General features: G+C 39.9%; 1 protein-coding gene across 1 annotated transcript; it reads left to right on the top strand.

Moving 5' to 3' along the window:
• Positions 1–1,348: 1,348 nt before the first annotated feature.
• On the top strand, positions 1,349–17,951 carry abhd17b (abhydrolase domain containing 17B). Its single transcript, XM_005808498.3, has 4 exons — positions 1,349–1,985; positions 4,191–4,658; positions 15,013–15,192; positions 15,596–17,951. The coding sequence occupies exons 2-4, from the start codon at positions 4,192–4,194 to the stop codon at positions 15,813–15,815; spliced, it is 867 nt and encodes a 288-aa protein (XP_005808555.1). The 5' UTR covers positions 1,349–1,985; position 4,191; the 3' UTR covers positions 15,816–17,951.

Here is a 17,951-nt window from a genome sequence, read left to right as displayed (position 1 = left end):
AACAAAAAAAAGATAAATTAAACAGTATAAAACAGTATACTTAATGTACTTAAGTTAACTAACTCACCACTAAAAGCTTATGTTAATCTGGAAAAAAAAAAAGTCTGATATGTTATTTTCAATAACTATCAGTGGCTTCAAAGTGTCTAAATCATCTCTTGCGTTGCCAATTGTTTATAAGAACAGCTCCAGCAGGCTAGTACAGTTGAAAGCACCTGGGTGCAATTAAAACTGAATAAAGATCAACATCAAATGTGCTTCTTAAATAAACAATTTCAAATTTTCCCTTAGGGATAGTCATTCTTACTTTCTGGTTACATATTTTCACATTTGTATAAACTTACATGCATAATCTTTCCCATCACTTTGCTGCTCCCTGAATTTCCCCATTGGGGGATTATAAAGACCAACTGAGCATTGCAACAGTCTACCTGAATGTAGGGGTGCACCAATAAATCGGACCCAATTTTATTAATTTAGGAAGAACCATTAATATTATTAATCTATTTTAGCAAGATAGATTAATTTGGAAGATCGGTGATCGGTCAATACTCAAATGTTTTGAACATGACTGTTAACTGTACTCCAGTGGCATCTCAGTCACCAGATCTCAATCCAATAGAGTAGCTTGGTCATGTGATTGGATTGAAGGGTTGTGACATGGATGCACATCAACTGCTTTACGTTGTCATATCAATATGGAGCAACGATCTCTGACAAATGTTTCTGAAACCTCTTTGATATAGATCAGGGGTCTCAAGCTCCAGGCCTCGAGGGCCGCAGTCCTGCAGTTTTTAGATCTGCCACAGGTACAAAACACTGGAATGAAATGACTTAATGACCTCCTCCTTGTGTAGATCAGTTCTCCAGAGCCTTAATCACCTAATTATTCTGTTCAGGTGTGGTGCAGCAGAGGCACATCTAAAAGTTGCAGGACTGCGGCCCTTGAGGACTGGAGTTTGAGACCCCCTGATATAGATAGTTAAGGCTGTTCTGAGGTTTTAACCCACTTGGTGTGCCTAATAAATTGGCCAATGCAATTCATCACTGGCCAATTTGTACTGACATTTACCATCTTTTATTAATCATACAAGTCTTGTTATGTGCGTGTTTCACTCACATTATATGTAACATGCCCTGTGTTCAGTTCTGAAAACAAACACATTTGTTTTCAGAAAAACTGCAACAAAGGTGCTTCAGGTGTTATGAAACACCTTCTCAAAATGATCTCACCCCACTGAAGAAGCATCTTTTGAGCAAAAGGTGCCTTTTCAGAGTCTTTTGACGGTGCCACTCACAATATGGCGGCGGTGTGAACGCAAGCGTCCGTCTACCTCCTCTCCGTCTATGTTGCCACTCTGCGGCGTCGTGTAGGACCTGCCCAACATTTCCTCAAACAGTCCACAAATGGTGGCCTGGCTTCAGCAAACTCCTCGCCATTGGTCCTCGCAGCTGTCGCCCCGACGCCTCGCCCTCCTCCACAAGCGAAGTGATAACCAGAACGAAAGCAGAGATGTTTCGGAGCCAAGTGTTACAGCTGTGAACTGTATCGTTTCTGATTTGTTTTCCGGATTTTCAGACCCTTTGTGTTTTCTTTTTTCTTTCTTACCAATGCCCTCGTTGAGGTTTGTCTACTTGGACAGCATGAATGAAGCAGCCTTGTTATAATTCTAGACCATATGCTGAGAGAAAAGCGAGGTGGAAGAAAGAAAGAAAGAAACAACAGGAGAGAAAAAAAGAAAAAGGCTGTTTGGACCCGGAGGACGAAGCCGCTTGCTTCCGGACTTGTTTAGGATATCTACACTCAACGTGACATTGATAACTGATAGGAGATAAAACCGAGGATAATCTGCGGCCGGGGATAGCCCCGACAATCTGCTGGCGTCGAAAAGAAGATAAATTAGTTTCCGTGGTGTGAATAAAACACTACACAGTGGCGACGCAGTCTCCTGGAAGAAAAAAGAAAGAAAAACCCCACGGTTCAGGTAACGTTGGCATAATCTCTTCGTTTTAAAGAAAAAAAAAAAACACTCCTACTGTGGTTTAGCAAACAATATATTCCTACAAATCGGACCAGATGCAACCCGGATGGCGAAGGACTGTGGGAAGCGGACAGGCTTTTCCTGGGTTTGGGCTCCCTTGGGGAAGCCACTTAAGCAAGATGCTGAAGAACCATCGTGCAGTTTTAATAGGGGGACATTTATAATCACAAGTGGCTTCAAATAGTCTAAATCAGCTCTTGTGCTGCCAAGTTGTTTATAGGAACAGTTTCAGCAGACTAGCTATTAAGAAGAGTTGAAAGCACATGGGTGCAATTAAAACTGAATTAGCTTCAACATCAAATGTGCTTTTCAAAAAAGCAACGTTAACATTTAGACATCAAAGCAGACACGTGAAGGAATGAAAGAATCATAAATTCAGATTAAACCACCACATACAAACTAATGTCTACATCTGGGCGGAAAATCTGAGCATTTCCTGTTCTTTTTTTTTTTTTTTTTTTTTGTTAATGGTTTAGCTAAATGGATAACATTGCTGCCAGGCATTTTTAGAGTGCATTCATTTATTTATTTTTTTACCAAAGTAAAAGTCACATGTCCTTCATTCTTTTCAGCAAGGCCACCAAAGCGTGCAAAATAAGCAGAAAGATCCATGGGGAACATGCCAGTAGATCATGGGTGTCAAACTCCAGTCCTCAAGGGCCACTGTCCTGCAACTTTTAGATGTGCCTCTGCTGCACCACACCTGAATAGAATAATTAGGTCATTAAGGCTCTGGAGAACTGATCTACACAAAGAGGAGGTAATTAAGCCATTTCATTCCAGCGTTTTGTACCTGTGGCACATGTAAAAACTGCAGGACAGCGGCCCTGGAGGACTGGAGTTTGACACCTTTGCAGTAGATCCTCCTTACTGAAAATAAACTATCACACTGATTTCTTTATTATTATTATTTTTTGTGTTTGGTTGAAATTGTTTGGGGTTTTTTTTCAACTCGGCGCTACTTCTTAACTTTATCTCACATTTTACTTTATTCCAACAAAGAATCTGCTGCAGTAGCAGCAAAAACTCGAATAGACCTACCTGTGGTCATGATGTTACCAAAAGTTAACAGTGCAAAATATCAGGGAAACATGTAATTGCAACACTATTGCTAAATATATAAAATGTCCTTATTGATATTGATAATCCAGTCAAAATTTCCCCCAGAAAACCTGCTAAACCCGGTGGTTGGGCGCTAGGGCAGTCATTCATCCAGCGGCCCGTTGTGTTTTTGTTTTTTTTTTAGTTAAAAAATGTTTAAAGTTGACAGGAAATTTGTAAATATCACTTGATAGTTATGCGTTATTAATAGATTGGAAGATTAATACCTGAGCACCAACTATAAAATCTTAAAAATGCAAACAATTTAAAAAGACTTGCATAAATAAGCAATGTTTAGCCTGAAGGGGGCACAAGTAAAGCCTGGTGGTCTGCCAGGTTTATAATTCACTGGGGGAAACCCTGCCAGTTTTTCTGGACCTTTTTTTTAAATAATTTTCATTATTGCAATTTTCTCATAACTTGTTTGTACTGGCTGGCGTCTTTTTAGCCCCTAAAAATATGCACCACCTGGGATCAGCATGGGTAGTTAAAGACAAGACCAACAAATGGTAAATATGTGTTATTAGGATGCAGAATCTGAAAGCATAGCAGTTAAAATGTGATATTTTCAAAGATATCGCATCCACGCTGTTATTTGTGGTTGGGACCTTGCAGACACTGATAATGCAATGATGATTGTGTCCCGTTCTTACTACCGCTGATGTTTAGTCCAAAGTTCATTGGCATATACGTAATGACCGGCGCAGCATTTGCTATTTCAACGATTCAGATTTGTCAACGTTCATCTATTTCAGGACAATGACTACAAAATCTATTGTATATTACTATTTTTGCATGATTGAACTTTTGCATGTGAAGGGTAAATACTTCTACTTACATTCAGCTTGAAACACCATTCAAACCTTTAATGAAACAAGACTTGGAGCTATTACCAAATGCTGCAGGCTTTTAATATCTTTAATTGTAACTTTGTTTAAATGTGGCTTTCCTTGCTTTTCTTCATGTATGTGTTCCTGAAGTATGCGGTGAATGTAAACAGTTGAATCTGTTGTAGTCATTGTTACTCTCGCTGTCCCATTTTTGAAGGATGAACCATCTAACCTTCAGTGAGCTATGTTGCCTGTTCTGCTGTCCGCCGTGCCCCAGCAAGATCGCCTCCAAGCTGGCCTTCCTCCCTCCAGAGCCCACCTACAGCCTCATGTGCGACGAAAGCGGCAGCAGATGGACGTTGCACCTCTCGGAGCGGGCTGACTGGCAGTACTCCGCACGAGAAAAGGACGCCATCGAGTGTTTTATGACGCGCACCTCCAGAGGGAACCGCATTGCCTGCATGTTTGTGCGCTGCTCACCCAACGCCCGCTACACTCTGTTGTTCTCCCACGGGAATGCGGTGGACCTGGGCCAAATGAGCAGTTTCTACATTGGTCTGGGCTCAAGGATCAACTGTAACGTCTTCTCCTACGACTACTCGGGTTACGGAGCCAGCTCTGGGAAACCTTCGGAGAAGAACTTGTATGCAGATGTGGATGCTGCATGGCATGCACTGCGGTCACGGTAAGGATGAGAATGAATGAAAGAGGGGGAAGAAATCCTAAAAGAGATATATATTTTTTTAAAGATATTAACATGCTGTTAATTTGTCGCTAAAGCAGAATACCCACAATCCATCTCCAGTTTTATAAATAGATGTACATATTAAGTGGTAACTTTTATCTTGCATAAATATGCATTGCAACTAAATTAACACTGAGTAGAAAGGGAAGTGGCAGATGCAGCTGAAGCCAGATATTTGCCAACAGCGTAGAGACAAAGTCTTTTACTTTTTTTCTAAATTCAACAACAATGAGGAACAGACTTCAAAGTCAGAGGTGTGCATGCATTATGTCCGTATTTGATAAGAGTTATCCTGTATGACTTTTGATCAGACATTTTGTGTGTCAATATTTTTCTGCAATTCTGGCCCGATCATACTTAGATCAGTTTGTACCTAATTTGACAGTAAGATCTTTTTTTTTTTTTTTTTTTTTTTTTTTTTTTTGTTCAATTGGAAGGTCCATTTTTGCATTAGTTGAAACTTTCTGGTTGATGTCTACGGATATTGCTTCAGTATTTCCACATATGGTTCCGTCCTCATGATGCCATTGCTTTTTTCTTTTTTTTTTTAATTCACCAGTCTCTTGCAAAACAAAACCAACAAATAAATATCACAATGTTGGAATGGAATGGTGCTTTGAAGCATCACTCCTTTTGTTCTTTTAAATGCAATCATGGTCATCAGGGCAAAAACACTTTGATATTAGGCTCATCAGACTACAGCACATGCTCCCCAAAGACCTTAATTCATAAGTTCATTTGCCATCTTAAAATCTGAATTTTATGTCGTTTTTGAGGCTTCTTCCTTTCTGGGTGACCTTTCAGCCCACGTTAGTACAGAACTCGTTTCACTGTGAACAATGACCATTTTACCAGCTTTAGCACCCAAACACATTCATCTCTGCAACACAGAACCCGTCTCCTTCCTGAACAGAATGATGGCTGCGCTTTTCCATGGCCTTTATGACTATATTTGTTTGAACACATAAACAAGGGACTTTCAGGCTTCTGGAAATTTTACATAAGAATGAATCAGATACTTGTACTGTTCCACAATTCTCTTCCTGATATTGTTGCTTATTATTATTGTATATATCTACATATATAATTGGCATGGTGCCACAAAATGAAGCAGTATATTTGAGCCTTATGAAAGCCTTTTGTCACTGACTAAGCTTTCAAGTATACATGCTTTATACACAAATATATTAATTGGAGCTGTTTGTCAATGTTGCCATTGACAGGTTTGCATTGGAAGGATGCAAATGCAAGGACATTTTGGATGGAGCTAAAAGGAAGTGATTAGGGGGGAAAAAAAGGCTAACATGACACGAGCTACGTAGGAAGTTGTGGGAGACGTCTTCCTTGTGAAAAATATGTATTTAAAAAACAAACAGAGGAGGAGCAGGATGTGTGCCGAAGGAGCTGAGTGGAGGAAGGATTACACAAATCATGCTGATGAATCCTGTTGTGGAAACTATAACAAACGGTTTGGTAGTGATAGCAAGATGTTCATGTGGGCGATTAATGAGGAGTGTGGTTTCTGTGATGATGCGTTGCTCCACTGCATGTAGGTGTAAGTGGGTGTTCTGCTGAGGCTTCATCTCTGTAGGCTTTGGGTGGACTTTTGATTTTAACAGCCTATGTTATTTTACCCCAAATGATTCAAAGATGTCTTTGCTCACTGTGAGCTTCCTAGTGATGATGATGATATATAATTTATCATTTACTTCTCATCTTTTGAAAAGAACCAAGACTTTGGTTCTCACCAGACCGCTTGTTTTTTTCCTGATTCATAGAAAATACAACCGTAACCCTATTTAATGGATTTTAGGTGTATGGCACACTACTTTACCTCCTCCTTTAGTATTGTTGGATATTCTTGCAGTTTAGAATTTAATCTGACAGGAATTAGCCCGTCTTGGATGAAAATGCCAGATTTTGCATGTTTCCAAAGCTTTGTGATAAATGGGAAGCTGGATGTATATAAATAGTGAGAAAGGTCACAGTCTGCTATCCAGTGCTGTGAAAGTGTTCAAAACCATCCCACATTTTGTCACAACTACAAACTTCAGTGTTTTTATTAAACGATGTGATGAGTCAACACTTTGTAAAATTGCCTTTTGTTGCAGGTACAGCTTCAAAAGTGTTTTGAATTATGTCTGCAGCAGCTTCCGTTGAACATTTTGCCTAAGTTCAATCCGGCAAATTTACTTGTCTGTACTGAAGAAAAGCATCCCCACAGAATGATGCTGGCGCCACCATGTATCATAGAGAGAGTCATGTGCTCAGGGTGATGTGAAGTGCTCACTTGCTGCTGCACAGTGTTTCTTGAAGACACAAAAATACTACTGACACTGCAAATGTCTCTTCAAGTTCAGTAAGCCTCAAGTGGTTTATCACCAGTGAGGACAGATCTGGCTGCATCACTCAGTTGCAGTTCCTTCTCTCAGATAAGGCTTTGCTTCACGTAAGCTGTATTCATCTGTTTGTTTAACCTGAGGTCGCTCACTTCCTTCCAACCGTGTTTGAGGATGTCTGCTTTTTGTCTTAAATCCTCTCGTCATCTCCTGCTTTTGTGCTCTGTAAGAGCAATGTGATCATGGTTTATGTTTAAGGGACTGATTAATGATGAGGGTCTCTGTATTACAGTAACACAAGTATTACGTAGACAGGTTGGCTCTGACGGCTCATTGGATCCTAGTTGATATTGGAAGTCTGCTAACTTATTGTTCTAGTAAGTAAATTAGAAGGTTTAATGATTATTTTTTGGAAGGATAAAGATATTTGTGATGATTCCTAAGATCTGTGGCAGATACATTTTTTATTGTTACTGGCATCAAGTTATGGAGGCAAGGGCAGAGATGCATTTACTAAATTGGAAAGTAAAACTTCCACTCACCTGACAGAACAGGATGCAGAGTAGAGGATACTGGGTGAGGGAGATTGTTTGTGTGTGTTCTTGTTTTTGTAGTCCCAAAGGGACCTTGTCTGACGTAATCATCAACCTTTTAAGTACTAACAGTCCTTCTGGGGAGCCCAACCCAATCCAGGGCATTATGGTTGGTGGTTGGGGTAAAGTGGGAATTAATGTAAGAGAGGGATTATTGTTGATCATCTAACTATTGAATACCAGACTTGGTTTAGCCTGGAGGTCAGTGCAGCGACGCGAAAAGATCAACTCTACAAGTTTGCATCAAAGGGTTATTTGTTTCTCTGTAGAACTCCTGCTTACATCGACTTCCTTTTGCAAGTTAAGAATAAGAGTTGATTCACTAAAACATTATCCACAGATGTTTCTCCTGGAGTATGTAAAGATATTGGCACCATAGAGATGCAAATGTCTCAACAGTAGTGGCTGAGCCTCGAGCAAAAAAACTGCTGGTTGTTTTTTCTGGCTCCATTCCTTTTGCCTCAGGTTTCCCAAAGTGTTTTTCTCGGAATCAGATGACTCTTCTTCTGCAAATAAAAAGCTGAACATAAAGAAGCAAGCAAGTTAAACCAGAAACATGATCACATATGGGCTGAAGAAGAACCGGCTTTTCTGGTGATCAAACCCTCTGTCTCCATGAATATTGAGTCATTTGGAATCTCGAGCTTAAAGGTCAACTCCCATTTGGAGTTATGGGAGTTTTAAAGCTTTGTTGTTATGAAAGCAACTACCATATTTTCCACACTATAAGGCGCACCTAACAACCTTCAATTTTCTCAAAAGCAGACAGTGCGCCTTATAATCTGGTGCGCCTTATATATGGACCAATATTGAGCCACAACAGGTCTCGCAACTACGGTAAGCAGCCGCCAACTTCATTTTCCCCCGTAGAAGAAGAAGCGCGCGGTGCACGCTGGGTTTTGTGTAAAGATCCCAAAATGGCTCCTATTAAGAGACACGCTTACGATGCAGAGTTTAAGCTCAAGGTGATCAGTCACGCAGTAGAACACGGGAATAGAGCAGCAGCAAGAAAATTTAACATGAACCAATCAATGGTGCGGAAGTGGGTATATATTGTGATTGCACTAACGTTTGATTTACCGTAACAGTATCAGACTGTTTTTTACGTGTTTATTGAATCGAGGAAAAGTTTCCCTCCACTATATGTTATACCTTGCTGCTGTTAAAAGATAAAACATGTCACGAAAATACCACGTCACTTACTTTACCTCGGGGAAAATAATAAAACAGCTGTTTATTCATTTTGGGAATGAACGGAGTTGTCAGAACGCTGGTTTGTAATCTATTAATAAAGTTTGACTGACCTATCTGACTATTTTGTTGACATTCCCTTTAGCGCAGTTCCATCTAATGGATGCATAACGTAACTCCAGCCTCTACTGTAGCATCTATTCTATGCGCCTTATCATGCGGTGTGCCTTATAGTGCGGAAAATACGGCACTTGAAAGAGAAGTGAAAGTTAGGTTTGGTTCTGTGGCCTTTTTCCCCTCAGCCCACCTTTTTGCTGATTCAAAAGATGAATCAGCAAAGACACATGTTCTCAAATGTGTCTCTTCACAAATGGGCCTTGAAAATCTGTCAGATCTGAGTAAATGGGGTCCAAACTTCGGTGATTCACACAAATGAATAAAACTACTATGCAAAAATCTTAATGTGAACCGTCCAGAGATTCAGTCAAGGTTGGATAGTTAATTAATTAAAACTCGCCAGATCTGATCCTCTAAATCTGCTATGTTGCTGTTATTACTGTCATCAAGCAACACTTCTTTTAATCAAATGTTGCTTATTCCAGAGAGAAATATCTTTAAGATCAGATAAGCCCCATGGAACAGGAATATAGGCTGTTACTGAAGAAGCTACAGCTGGAGTGTTTTGTGCATGTCCCATGCCTTGTAGTCCCATGGTTGGTTTTTGCAGTGGAATGCGATGCCCTGGGCTTTTTGTGGTAAGGGTGACCTTAGATGACAGACTGCATAGCTCTACTCCAAAAGAGATAATTCAGATTTTGGTGTTCAGGAGTTGCTCCTCATCTTTGTGCCGAGGTGATGCAGAACCTTTTCATCTGCATCACTCTTTCAGAGCAACCTACATTTTTTTTTCTTTTTTTCCTCACTAGAACCAGATTATTTTGGTGTATTTCTCTTTGTCACACTATCTTCAGCATTTACAGTTGTAGAGAAAAGGTTATCACGTTTCCAGTCTGACATTATGTAAATTATTTATACTTGGGCTGCTCATGTTCAGACCACCTCGCATTAACATTGCATCTTTTTTTCCCCCATAGGATCCAACAGAGCAGGTAACCAAATGATGTCTATGTAAACCTTGTGGCCAGTGGCTCTGTCACTCAGCAACTATCTCTCTGTTTTACTGCCTTGTCTCTATCATTATTTCTCTCTTTGGTTGTTAGCTGTTGTCTCTCTCTATGTTGAAATTTATATGTCCCACAATTGTGCATACTCAGTTATACATTTAGGGTTTTTCCATTGCGGTGCTTCCAGAGCTTGACCTGGGCTGGTGGTAGCTGCCATCACATCACGATAAACAGCCTGTCCAGTAAATGGATCCATCCCGCCTTCCCTGTAAACGGATGTTTGTGAGAATTTTTCAATCCCAACTAGTTGATCTCTGGCCAGTAACAGCAGCGCTGGCAGAAATGGGTAAACAGCAGAAGCCAAAGATCAATATTGTTTAAGCTCTAGGCAGCGTATTCACTCGTTTAAACCCTATAATGGGCCAGGTATCAAAATAACTGGGTAGATCAAAAGCTATGCCAACTCAGGGTTTTCAAGTGCTCACATTTTTCTTTTTCATTTATTTTTTTGTCTTCTTGAGCCCAGCGTTGGCTAATGACGAAAGCACCGCTTCTTCTAGCCCCCCTGGCACTTGCGGCCGGGTATTGAAAACAGAACTATGCAAGCACCAGGACCTGTTTGGCAATCGAACCAGTTTGGTGGAAACACCCCTTTGTGTTACAAGCATCAAAGAACAGCTGGTGTTCTCTCAGTTTTAAAAGTCTTAAACGACCCAAAAGTTTCATAGCAATTGGAAGCCATCTGCGAATCTTTTTCCATTGAATCTTTACTGCGTCAGCTTCTTTTATTTATATTTAATAAAGAAGTTCAGTGTTTCTATACTTCACCACTCAGCCTTGATGCATTGACACATATGCATATGATTACACTGGTACATGCTATGTTTCTGGGGGTTTTGTATCGTTCCTGTTGAGTAAATCAACAGGAACCAAAGCTTTCAATGCTGTGATCCAGCTCTGACATTAGTCTAGAGTCTAGACAAAAAGGTCTGAGGAGAAATTTTCACAGGAATTTTCACTCGCTGTCTGAAATGAACAATGATTTCTTCAGTATTTGTTTTTTGTTGTTGCTAATAACAGAATGGAAAGTATGAGTAGCTATTCATACCCTTTTGCACACAATCCTTCTGCTTTTGTAATGAGGTGGTATTTCTATGTACTTCCCATTTCCTAAGTTTGGTGGAAAGTAAAACGGACCTAATTTAAGTTATTTTTCTGTCTTGCTTTATTTGTGGTGTTTAACGCTTAAAAAGGTTTCTAAAGTGACTTCCTCTGCAGTAGAAAAAGGATCCAAACCATCCATTTGACCATGAGTCGACAAGATTCAGGGTAGCGGTACTTAAATACTCGTAAAGTCTGGAAAATTTTGGAATTTAAGTTTTTAGTATTTTTCATGTCTGAAAAAAGTATGAAAAATGTGACTTGTCAGATGTTTATCCTTCTTCCATTATTTGAAAGACAAAAATCAAAATTTCTGGAATATAAACATTACACAACTTTGACTTATTTTTAGTTGGGATCCTTTAAGTTAAATTTACAACATCCAAAATTTTTGCCTGACTCAATGTTTCGCTTTTGAGTTATTAAGGGACGTGACGGATTAAAAAAAAACTCAGAAACTGGATTTGTAGTTCTTAATCAGTTTAGACTTGGACACTAAAAAAAGCATGGACACTTATTTCTTGGAGCCTTTGTAACAAAATTAAGCCATCGCAGATCACATAAAAAAAATAAATCTAATATGTAAATTTTTGAAGTGGAAATTATTTTGGTGGGTCCAGAAGCTGAAACTACAGTGAAATGGCCCTTTACCACATTGATAACTTCATTGTTGTCTTTTTTGCTGAGTTGTGGAACATATTGGTAATAAAATTTGGAGAGGAAAATGTGTTTTTTAGTGAGCTGACCAGAATGTTACAAAAACCTTTTAGATTATGTCCATTCCACCAAAGCTTTTCCCGCCTGGCCGCACATCTTGCCTGTATCCCTCACGGATGTCGAGCAAAATGAAAGCAGCCTATTCAAGCATGTCAAAACTCTTGTCACATGACAGAAACAACCACCTGTCACTTTGATGACGCTTTCATCAGTTTAGCAGAGCCGGAGGCGACTCTACAGACTCCTGCTGTAGTTCCACCACAGGGGATGAGGCACTCCCTTCACCTGAGCAGGAGATGTCCTCACTGTGTGAGTCAGCAGGTCGGCTTTGTCATACTGATGGGCGAAGGGGAAAAACGAGGTTGGCAAAACTTTGTTCTTACTTGCATTGCTCAACCCTCAGCTTGGTTTTAGTGTGTTTGTTTTATTTAGAAGATCATTTGGAAACTTTAGATGGCTTTCCCACTATGTTCAATTCTCTGAGTGTGTCCTTTCCAAACTCTAAATGGCTCCGTGTAACATTTTCTTCTCCCTCAGTGGAGGAGGCAGAGCAGCAGTCAATCCTGCTTGTCTAATATCGAGCAGCAGCCTGGCAACAGATTTGCAATGAGCTTTCAGACCAACCCTTTCCTCTCTACTGAGGCTTGTGAAAACAAACGAGGAAAACTGGCTTCCTGGTCAATAGGTCTATCGATCCTAATGGAAACGCCGTCCATCTTTTCAGCCGTTCCAAAAACACTGTGGAGGAATTGTCAGGCCTGCATTTGCAGGGTGGCGACCTAATATTTATAGGAGTGTTTCTCACCCATGAGGCGTCATGAGATGACGCCTGTACCAATCACTTGGGTGGAGTTCGACGTCTCACCTGACCGAACGCAACACAGTGTAATAAAATGTTATTGGCTCATCATTTTGTACTTTGAGTCTAACTTGTTCAGGTGTGCACCGGTTCACCTGATAGACACGTGGAAGTAGAAATGGCCACAAACAAGAAAAAAAACAAAAAACTCTCGTGTTGGAAGGTTTTTGGTTCATCAAGCATTTCTATAGAGAATCGCCCTGCTGCATCACAGATGGTATTTTAATGTGTTAAAAAATGTGCTGCATATGTTCCAAGACTGTGTATTAGTCATGCAGTGCTGCTTGGGAATTAAAAGGAGTTTTGCTCTTGAGTGGAGCATGAGGTGGGCAGTCAAGAGGCAGCGTGAGCTAGAGGAGTGGGATGAGGGAGGATGGGATGCATAAAAGATTGGGTTTGTGTCTGGAGACTGAATCGATGACGGTACGGGAGGAGGGTTGTAACCAGGAAGCGTGACTGACTTCGGCCTGTGGAGATCTATTTCAGCTGAAGTGCGACAGAGTAAATTGCGGACTACACACAAGCACATCTGTTATTATAGTCCTTGTGTGGCCCTCAATGACGGTTTGAACACAAAACAAGATAGCAGATTGCTTATAGGGGAGGTTCAATATTCGGGGTTTGTGTTACTGTCGTCAAGTGAGACACTCCGGCTTGCTCCAGGTAATGACATTGGTCGTTGAAGATGTCAACAAAAAGCACCTAGGAACAGCCATCCCTTGTCCTCTGTCCTCTTTACACAATGACTGGCGGTTCCAGTTTTGCCACTTTATTGATATTGCATAAATGTCACATGGTTGTGACATGTTGGGAGATTTGTGTTATATTGACTTGTTTATAAATGTGAAGGTCTAGGCTGCCTTGTAAGGTTATACTTAAACCCTACACTAATAAAGAGGCCTACAGTTCATCTATAAAGCCCTGATGAGGTATGAATGTTATTAATGTAGGGATTTTAATGATTTGTTTGAACTGATTTCTTTCTACGGTGGATTGATCATTTAACAAGTGATTACCCATAAAGGTCAGTGTAATTTATATACAGTTGAATAAATATTTTATCAGCTATGAAGCAACATTTAGAGTGGTGTGAGCTAACCCAGCCTTCACTCTGCAGTCATTCTTTCCAATGCTGTCAGTATTCTCACCACTATTTATACCCTGATGAGCACCTGACATGAACTGTAAACAGTTCATGTTTTCACGCTAATGATTGTCTGCTGTCCACACTGACTCTGTGAGTTGCTACACTTTATCTTAATTGAGTGTCTGCACTTCAGTTGTGTACGGTTGCTAGTAGCAGGCAAACGTTATTGCTGCTTGTTTCTTTTTAAGGCAAAGACGATAATCCATTACAGTAGCTCAACATGCTATCTGTCCTCACTGTTCCATGTATCCAACATTATGAATTACAGTCGCGTGTCAGTAGAGGCTGTAGCGTGGAGCCTGTAAGTAGAGGTCTAGTATTTAATAACAGAGTGGAGCTGCGGTTTGTCCTGGCTGCGTTTAACTGTTTACTTTGCGTTATTCAGCCATGCAGCAATAGAGACTGTGATGCAGTGTTCCCAAAGTAGGTTCCAGCTCGTCAGCTGACTGCTTGCTACAGTGGGTCACGTTAGCCATAATCAGCTGTGGAATGTCTTCTCTCTCTCCATTTTCCTTTTTTTTTTTTTTAAATATATATATATATTTTTTTTTTCCACCCTCCCAATTTATCCCTTGCCCTCAAACTAGGATTAATGTCTTTTCTATTTTTTATTTCTCTCTCTTTTTTTTCTTTGTGCTTAGTCACAAGACTGCAGGGATGGTGTAGAAGCAGTGATGCATCACACAACTGTGTCTTGGTTTTAAAATAATGTCCATTCAGATTTTTCTGAAATGCAAGCTAGTTGTAATGGGTCTTGACCAGAGTGCTCAAAGGACAAAAAACATAATTTTTTTTTTTTTTTTAAGCAATACATAAAAACAGAGAAACCTTTTGGGGGAAAATAAGATAAAATCAATTAAAGCATTCATAAGGGATGAAAAACAATAAACAAAATTATCAGAAGAAAGTGGAGGCAATCAAGTGGAAAAAAATAATTAAAATGCGGTAAAAGAATGGCAGCGAAATACTGGCAGTCGCAAAAAGATTCCACAAGTGTTAGTTTGTTAATCAGCTTTTTTTTTAAATAATTAACTAATGGCCTCACTGGAGGCATGCCAATGTCTGCAAATATTATCCGCTTATGTTGGTAAACTTGTACTGTACATATCCTCATTGTGTTGAACACACAGGGTGGTTTATATTTAGTTGTGTTGTGTTCAAAGGTACGGCATCCGTCCCGAGAACGTGATCATCTACGGGCAGAGCATTGGCACGGTTCCCTCTGTGGACCTCGCCTCTCGCTACGAGAGTGCCGCAGTCATCCTCCACTCCCCGCTCACCTCTGGCATGAGAGTGGCTTTCCCTGACACCAAGAAGACCTACTGTTTTGACGCCTTTCCAAAGTGAGTGCAGCCCGACGACAGATGGCATGTGTGTGTAAACAAGGCCGACTGTGACATTTTTACAGTTGAAGCATGCCATCTGTCCTTTACGGATAAAAATGCCGATAAAGACAATGGAGGGAAATATTTTCTACCCACTCTTGAGCTAATCAGATGAAAATTATTTCCAACTGCTCCATCTGCTGGGTAGTTGGTGAAATGCAATGCAAATGTATTTGTATCCCTTTTCAAATTGCACAAACTTTAGGATTGCATTACATAAAATCCCAATAAAACACGCTGAAATCTGTAATACTAATGTCATCCTATTTTTTTCGTTTTAATGTACAGCAGATAAATCAATTTTTAATTGTTATCTTCTCTAATTTGTGTCATTTGTTTCTCTTGGGTTTTTGTCTCGAAGCATCGACAAGATTTCCAAGGTAACGTCGCCAGTCCTCCTGATCCATGGTACTGAGGACGAGGTCATCGACTTCTCCCACGGGCTGGCGCTGTACGAACGCTGCCAGCACCCAGTGGAGCCCCTCTGGGTGGAGGGCGCCGGACACAATGACATAGAGCTCTACGGACAGTACCTGGAGAGGCTCAAACAGTTTGTTGCACATGAGCTGGTCAACTTATAGAGCTGCTTGAAATAAGAGAAGCAGGAAAGAAAGCTGCAGTTTTACAGACGGCCTGAGTTATTGTTTCTGAATTATTAAACGGAGAATCGGTGTCTGTCTGTCTTGAACTGACTTAGTGGCGACTCTCTTCACTTAGTCGAGACACTTCCCCTCTCTCCCCTCATTTGGCTTTCTACAGGATTACCCTGATCCTTTTTTCCACTAGAAATCTCACCTCCATATAAATCCTTTTTTGCTTTTAGATCTGCTTATGTTGGACACTGCAGTTTGTGACTGTGATAGAAGGGCGAACAAGACATGTGCAAGGACAATATTGGAGTTAATACAGTAATTACAAAGTAATGAAGTGTCATATTTTGTTCCTGCCTTATAAGAGAAGGTTTGTGGTTCCTAATGGAGACTTGCATTCCAGGAAATGGCCTTTCTACAGACTAATTAGTCAAAATCGACTGAACTCCATATTATCCTACTCACTGCATCTGATTATTGGTTCTCCTCTGAGGACCCAGTTTGTCTTTTATTTTTTATTTTTACAGAACATGTTGGATTTGCACATATTGTCACTTAAGAGTTGAACTAGAAAAACTAACACTTCACCCATCTGTGCCAGTTTTGCCAAATGTTTTAATATACTTCAGAACCCTGTGTAAATAATGAAGAGTGCAACTTGCCGTCATCTCCGTGTCTCTGTAAAATGTAACTGGTACAGCTTGATTATAGATCCTTTAAGTGAGATGGTGATCAGCACTGAAAGGTTTGGTTAAATGCTTGAGAGTAGGTTCTTTCCAGCCACTTGAAAGGTTGTAACGTTTTAGTTTGATTTGAAGCGTTGTTGATTTAAGACACCCATCATCATACTGCTGTTGATAGTTTTCACATCACGCCGGGCACGTCTGTGGGCAAAAATCTGACCTTTTGCTAATAATGATTCGCCAGTATATAGAAAGACGATTATGAATCCCAGTTTTGTGCAATTTCTGGCTCTGGGTTTTAATATATCAAATAGAAAACATTAGAACGATATGCCTACTTTATGTAACTGGGTTAGATTATTGTATCTTTTTTTCTTAATACACACAGAAACGAAACTACTGTGACAGCTGCTGTCAGTTCTAGTCGACCACTATTGCTGTTCAGGATGAATTATGATCACTGCTTGTCTTTTTATGTTTTTCAGTTTAGGAAGTGGCTAAAAATCTTACAATGGGTTATTTGGGGTAGAAGTATTATCTTCTTCCTCCAGTATATTTACACTGAACAATTTTTACTCCACGCATGGTTCTTGAGTCTCCACTGTACTGAGACAATGAGCTATTTCAAAGCGATTAGCTCTGCATCCAGGGACTCAGTCATGGCCAAAATGTTTTTGCTTTTGTGTCAATTTTATCTTTCTACACCACAACGTCTCTGAAATCACCGTTTTTCTTTTGCCCTTCTGAGAGAGCCAAAATAGAGCTCCGTCTGGCCGTCGAACCCTTAAAATGAAAATGTCAAAGTGCTGCTGTGTGCCATGAACAGCGTTTACCTTTTTTGTTCTTTTTCGTTTTGTCTTTTTTTGGCATGCAAGCATTCAATTGCAAAAGACATTTCTTTTTCCTTCTGGTTATTTTAAGTCTTTGGACACTTGAATTATTATTTTTTTTTTTATCGCAGTTAACAATAAGCCAATCGGTGCTACTGTAAACCTTCAGGTCTGACCGGCTGCCTGCTAAACGAGCAGAAACAACCAGCTGTTTGTCAGATTGACCAAGATCCACGCCAGGATTGGGGACCTCTTCTTTTTATGCGCTCATGTGTTAACACTTTTTTTTTCCTATTGTATTTTATTTTGATCTGTAAACAATTTTTTTTGCTTATTTTTTTCCACTGTAAAATGTTCAGAACGTATATTTACAGTTTTTCTTCTTTTTTTTTTTTTTTTCCACAAAAATGTTTGACTGGATTTTGTCTTTCTTTTAAAACCCTTGATATGCCAAGGCTGTCACTCGGCAGCCTTTTATACTCACCACTCTGATGGGTGTAATCTGATTTGATTTAGTTTGTATAGGATATTTCAATGCAAAGAAACTATGTATTAACATTAATATAGTAATTCTAATATGGATAGAGCAAATAAAATTGTATGTGGAATAATGA

Source organism: Xiphophorus maculatus, chromosome 12 (genome assembly GCF_002775205.1).
Source record: "Xiphophorus maculatus strain JP 163 A chromosome 12, X_maculatus-5.0-male, whole genome shotgun sequence".
Lineage (NCBI taxonomy): Eukaryota > Metazoa > Chordata > Actinopteri > Cyprinodontiformes > Poeciliidae > Xiphophorus > Xiphophorus maculatus.
Note: the sequence above shows the minus strand (reverse complement) of the source record. Positions and strands in the feature narration are given on the sequence as shown.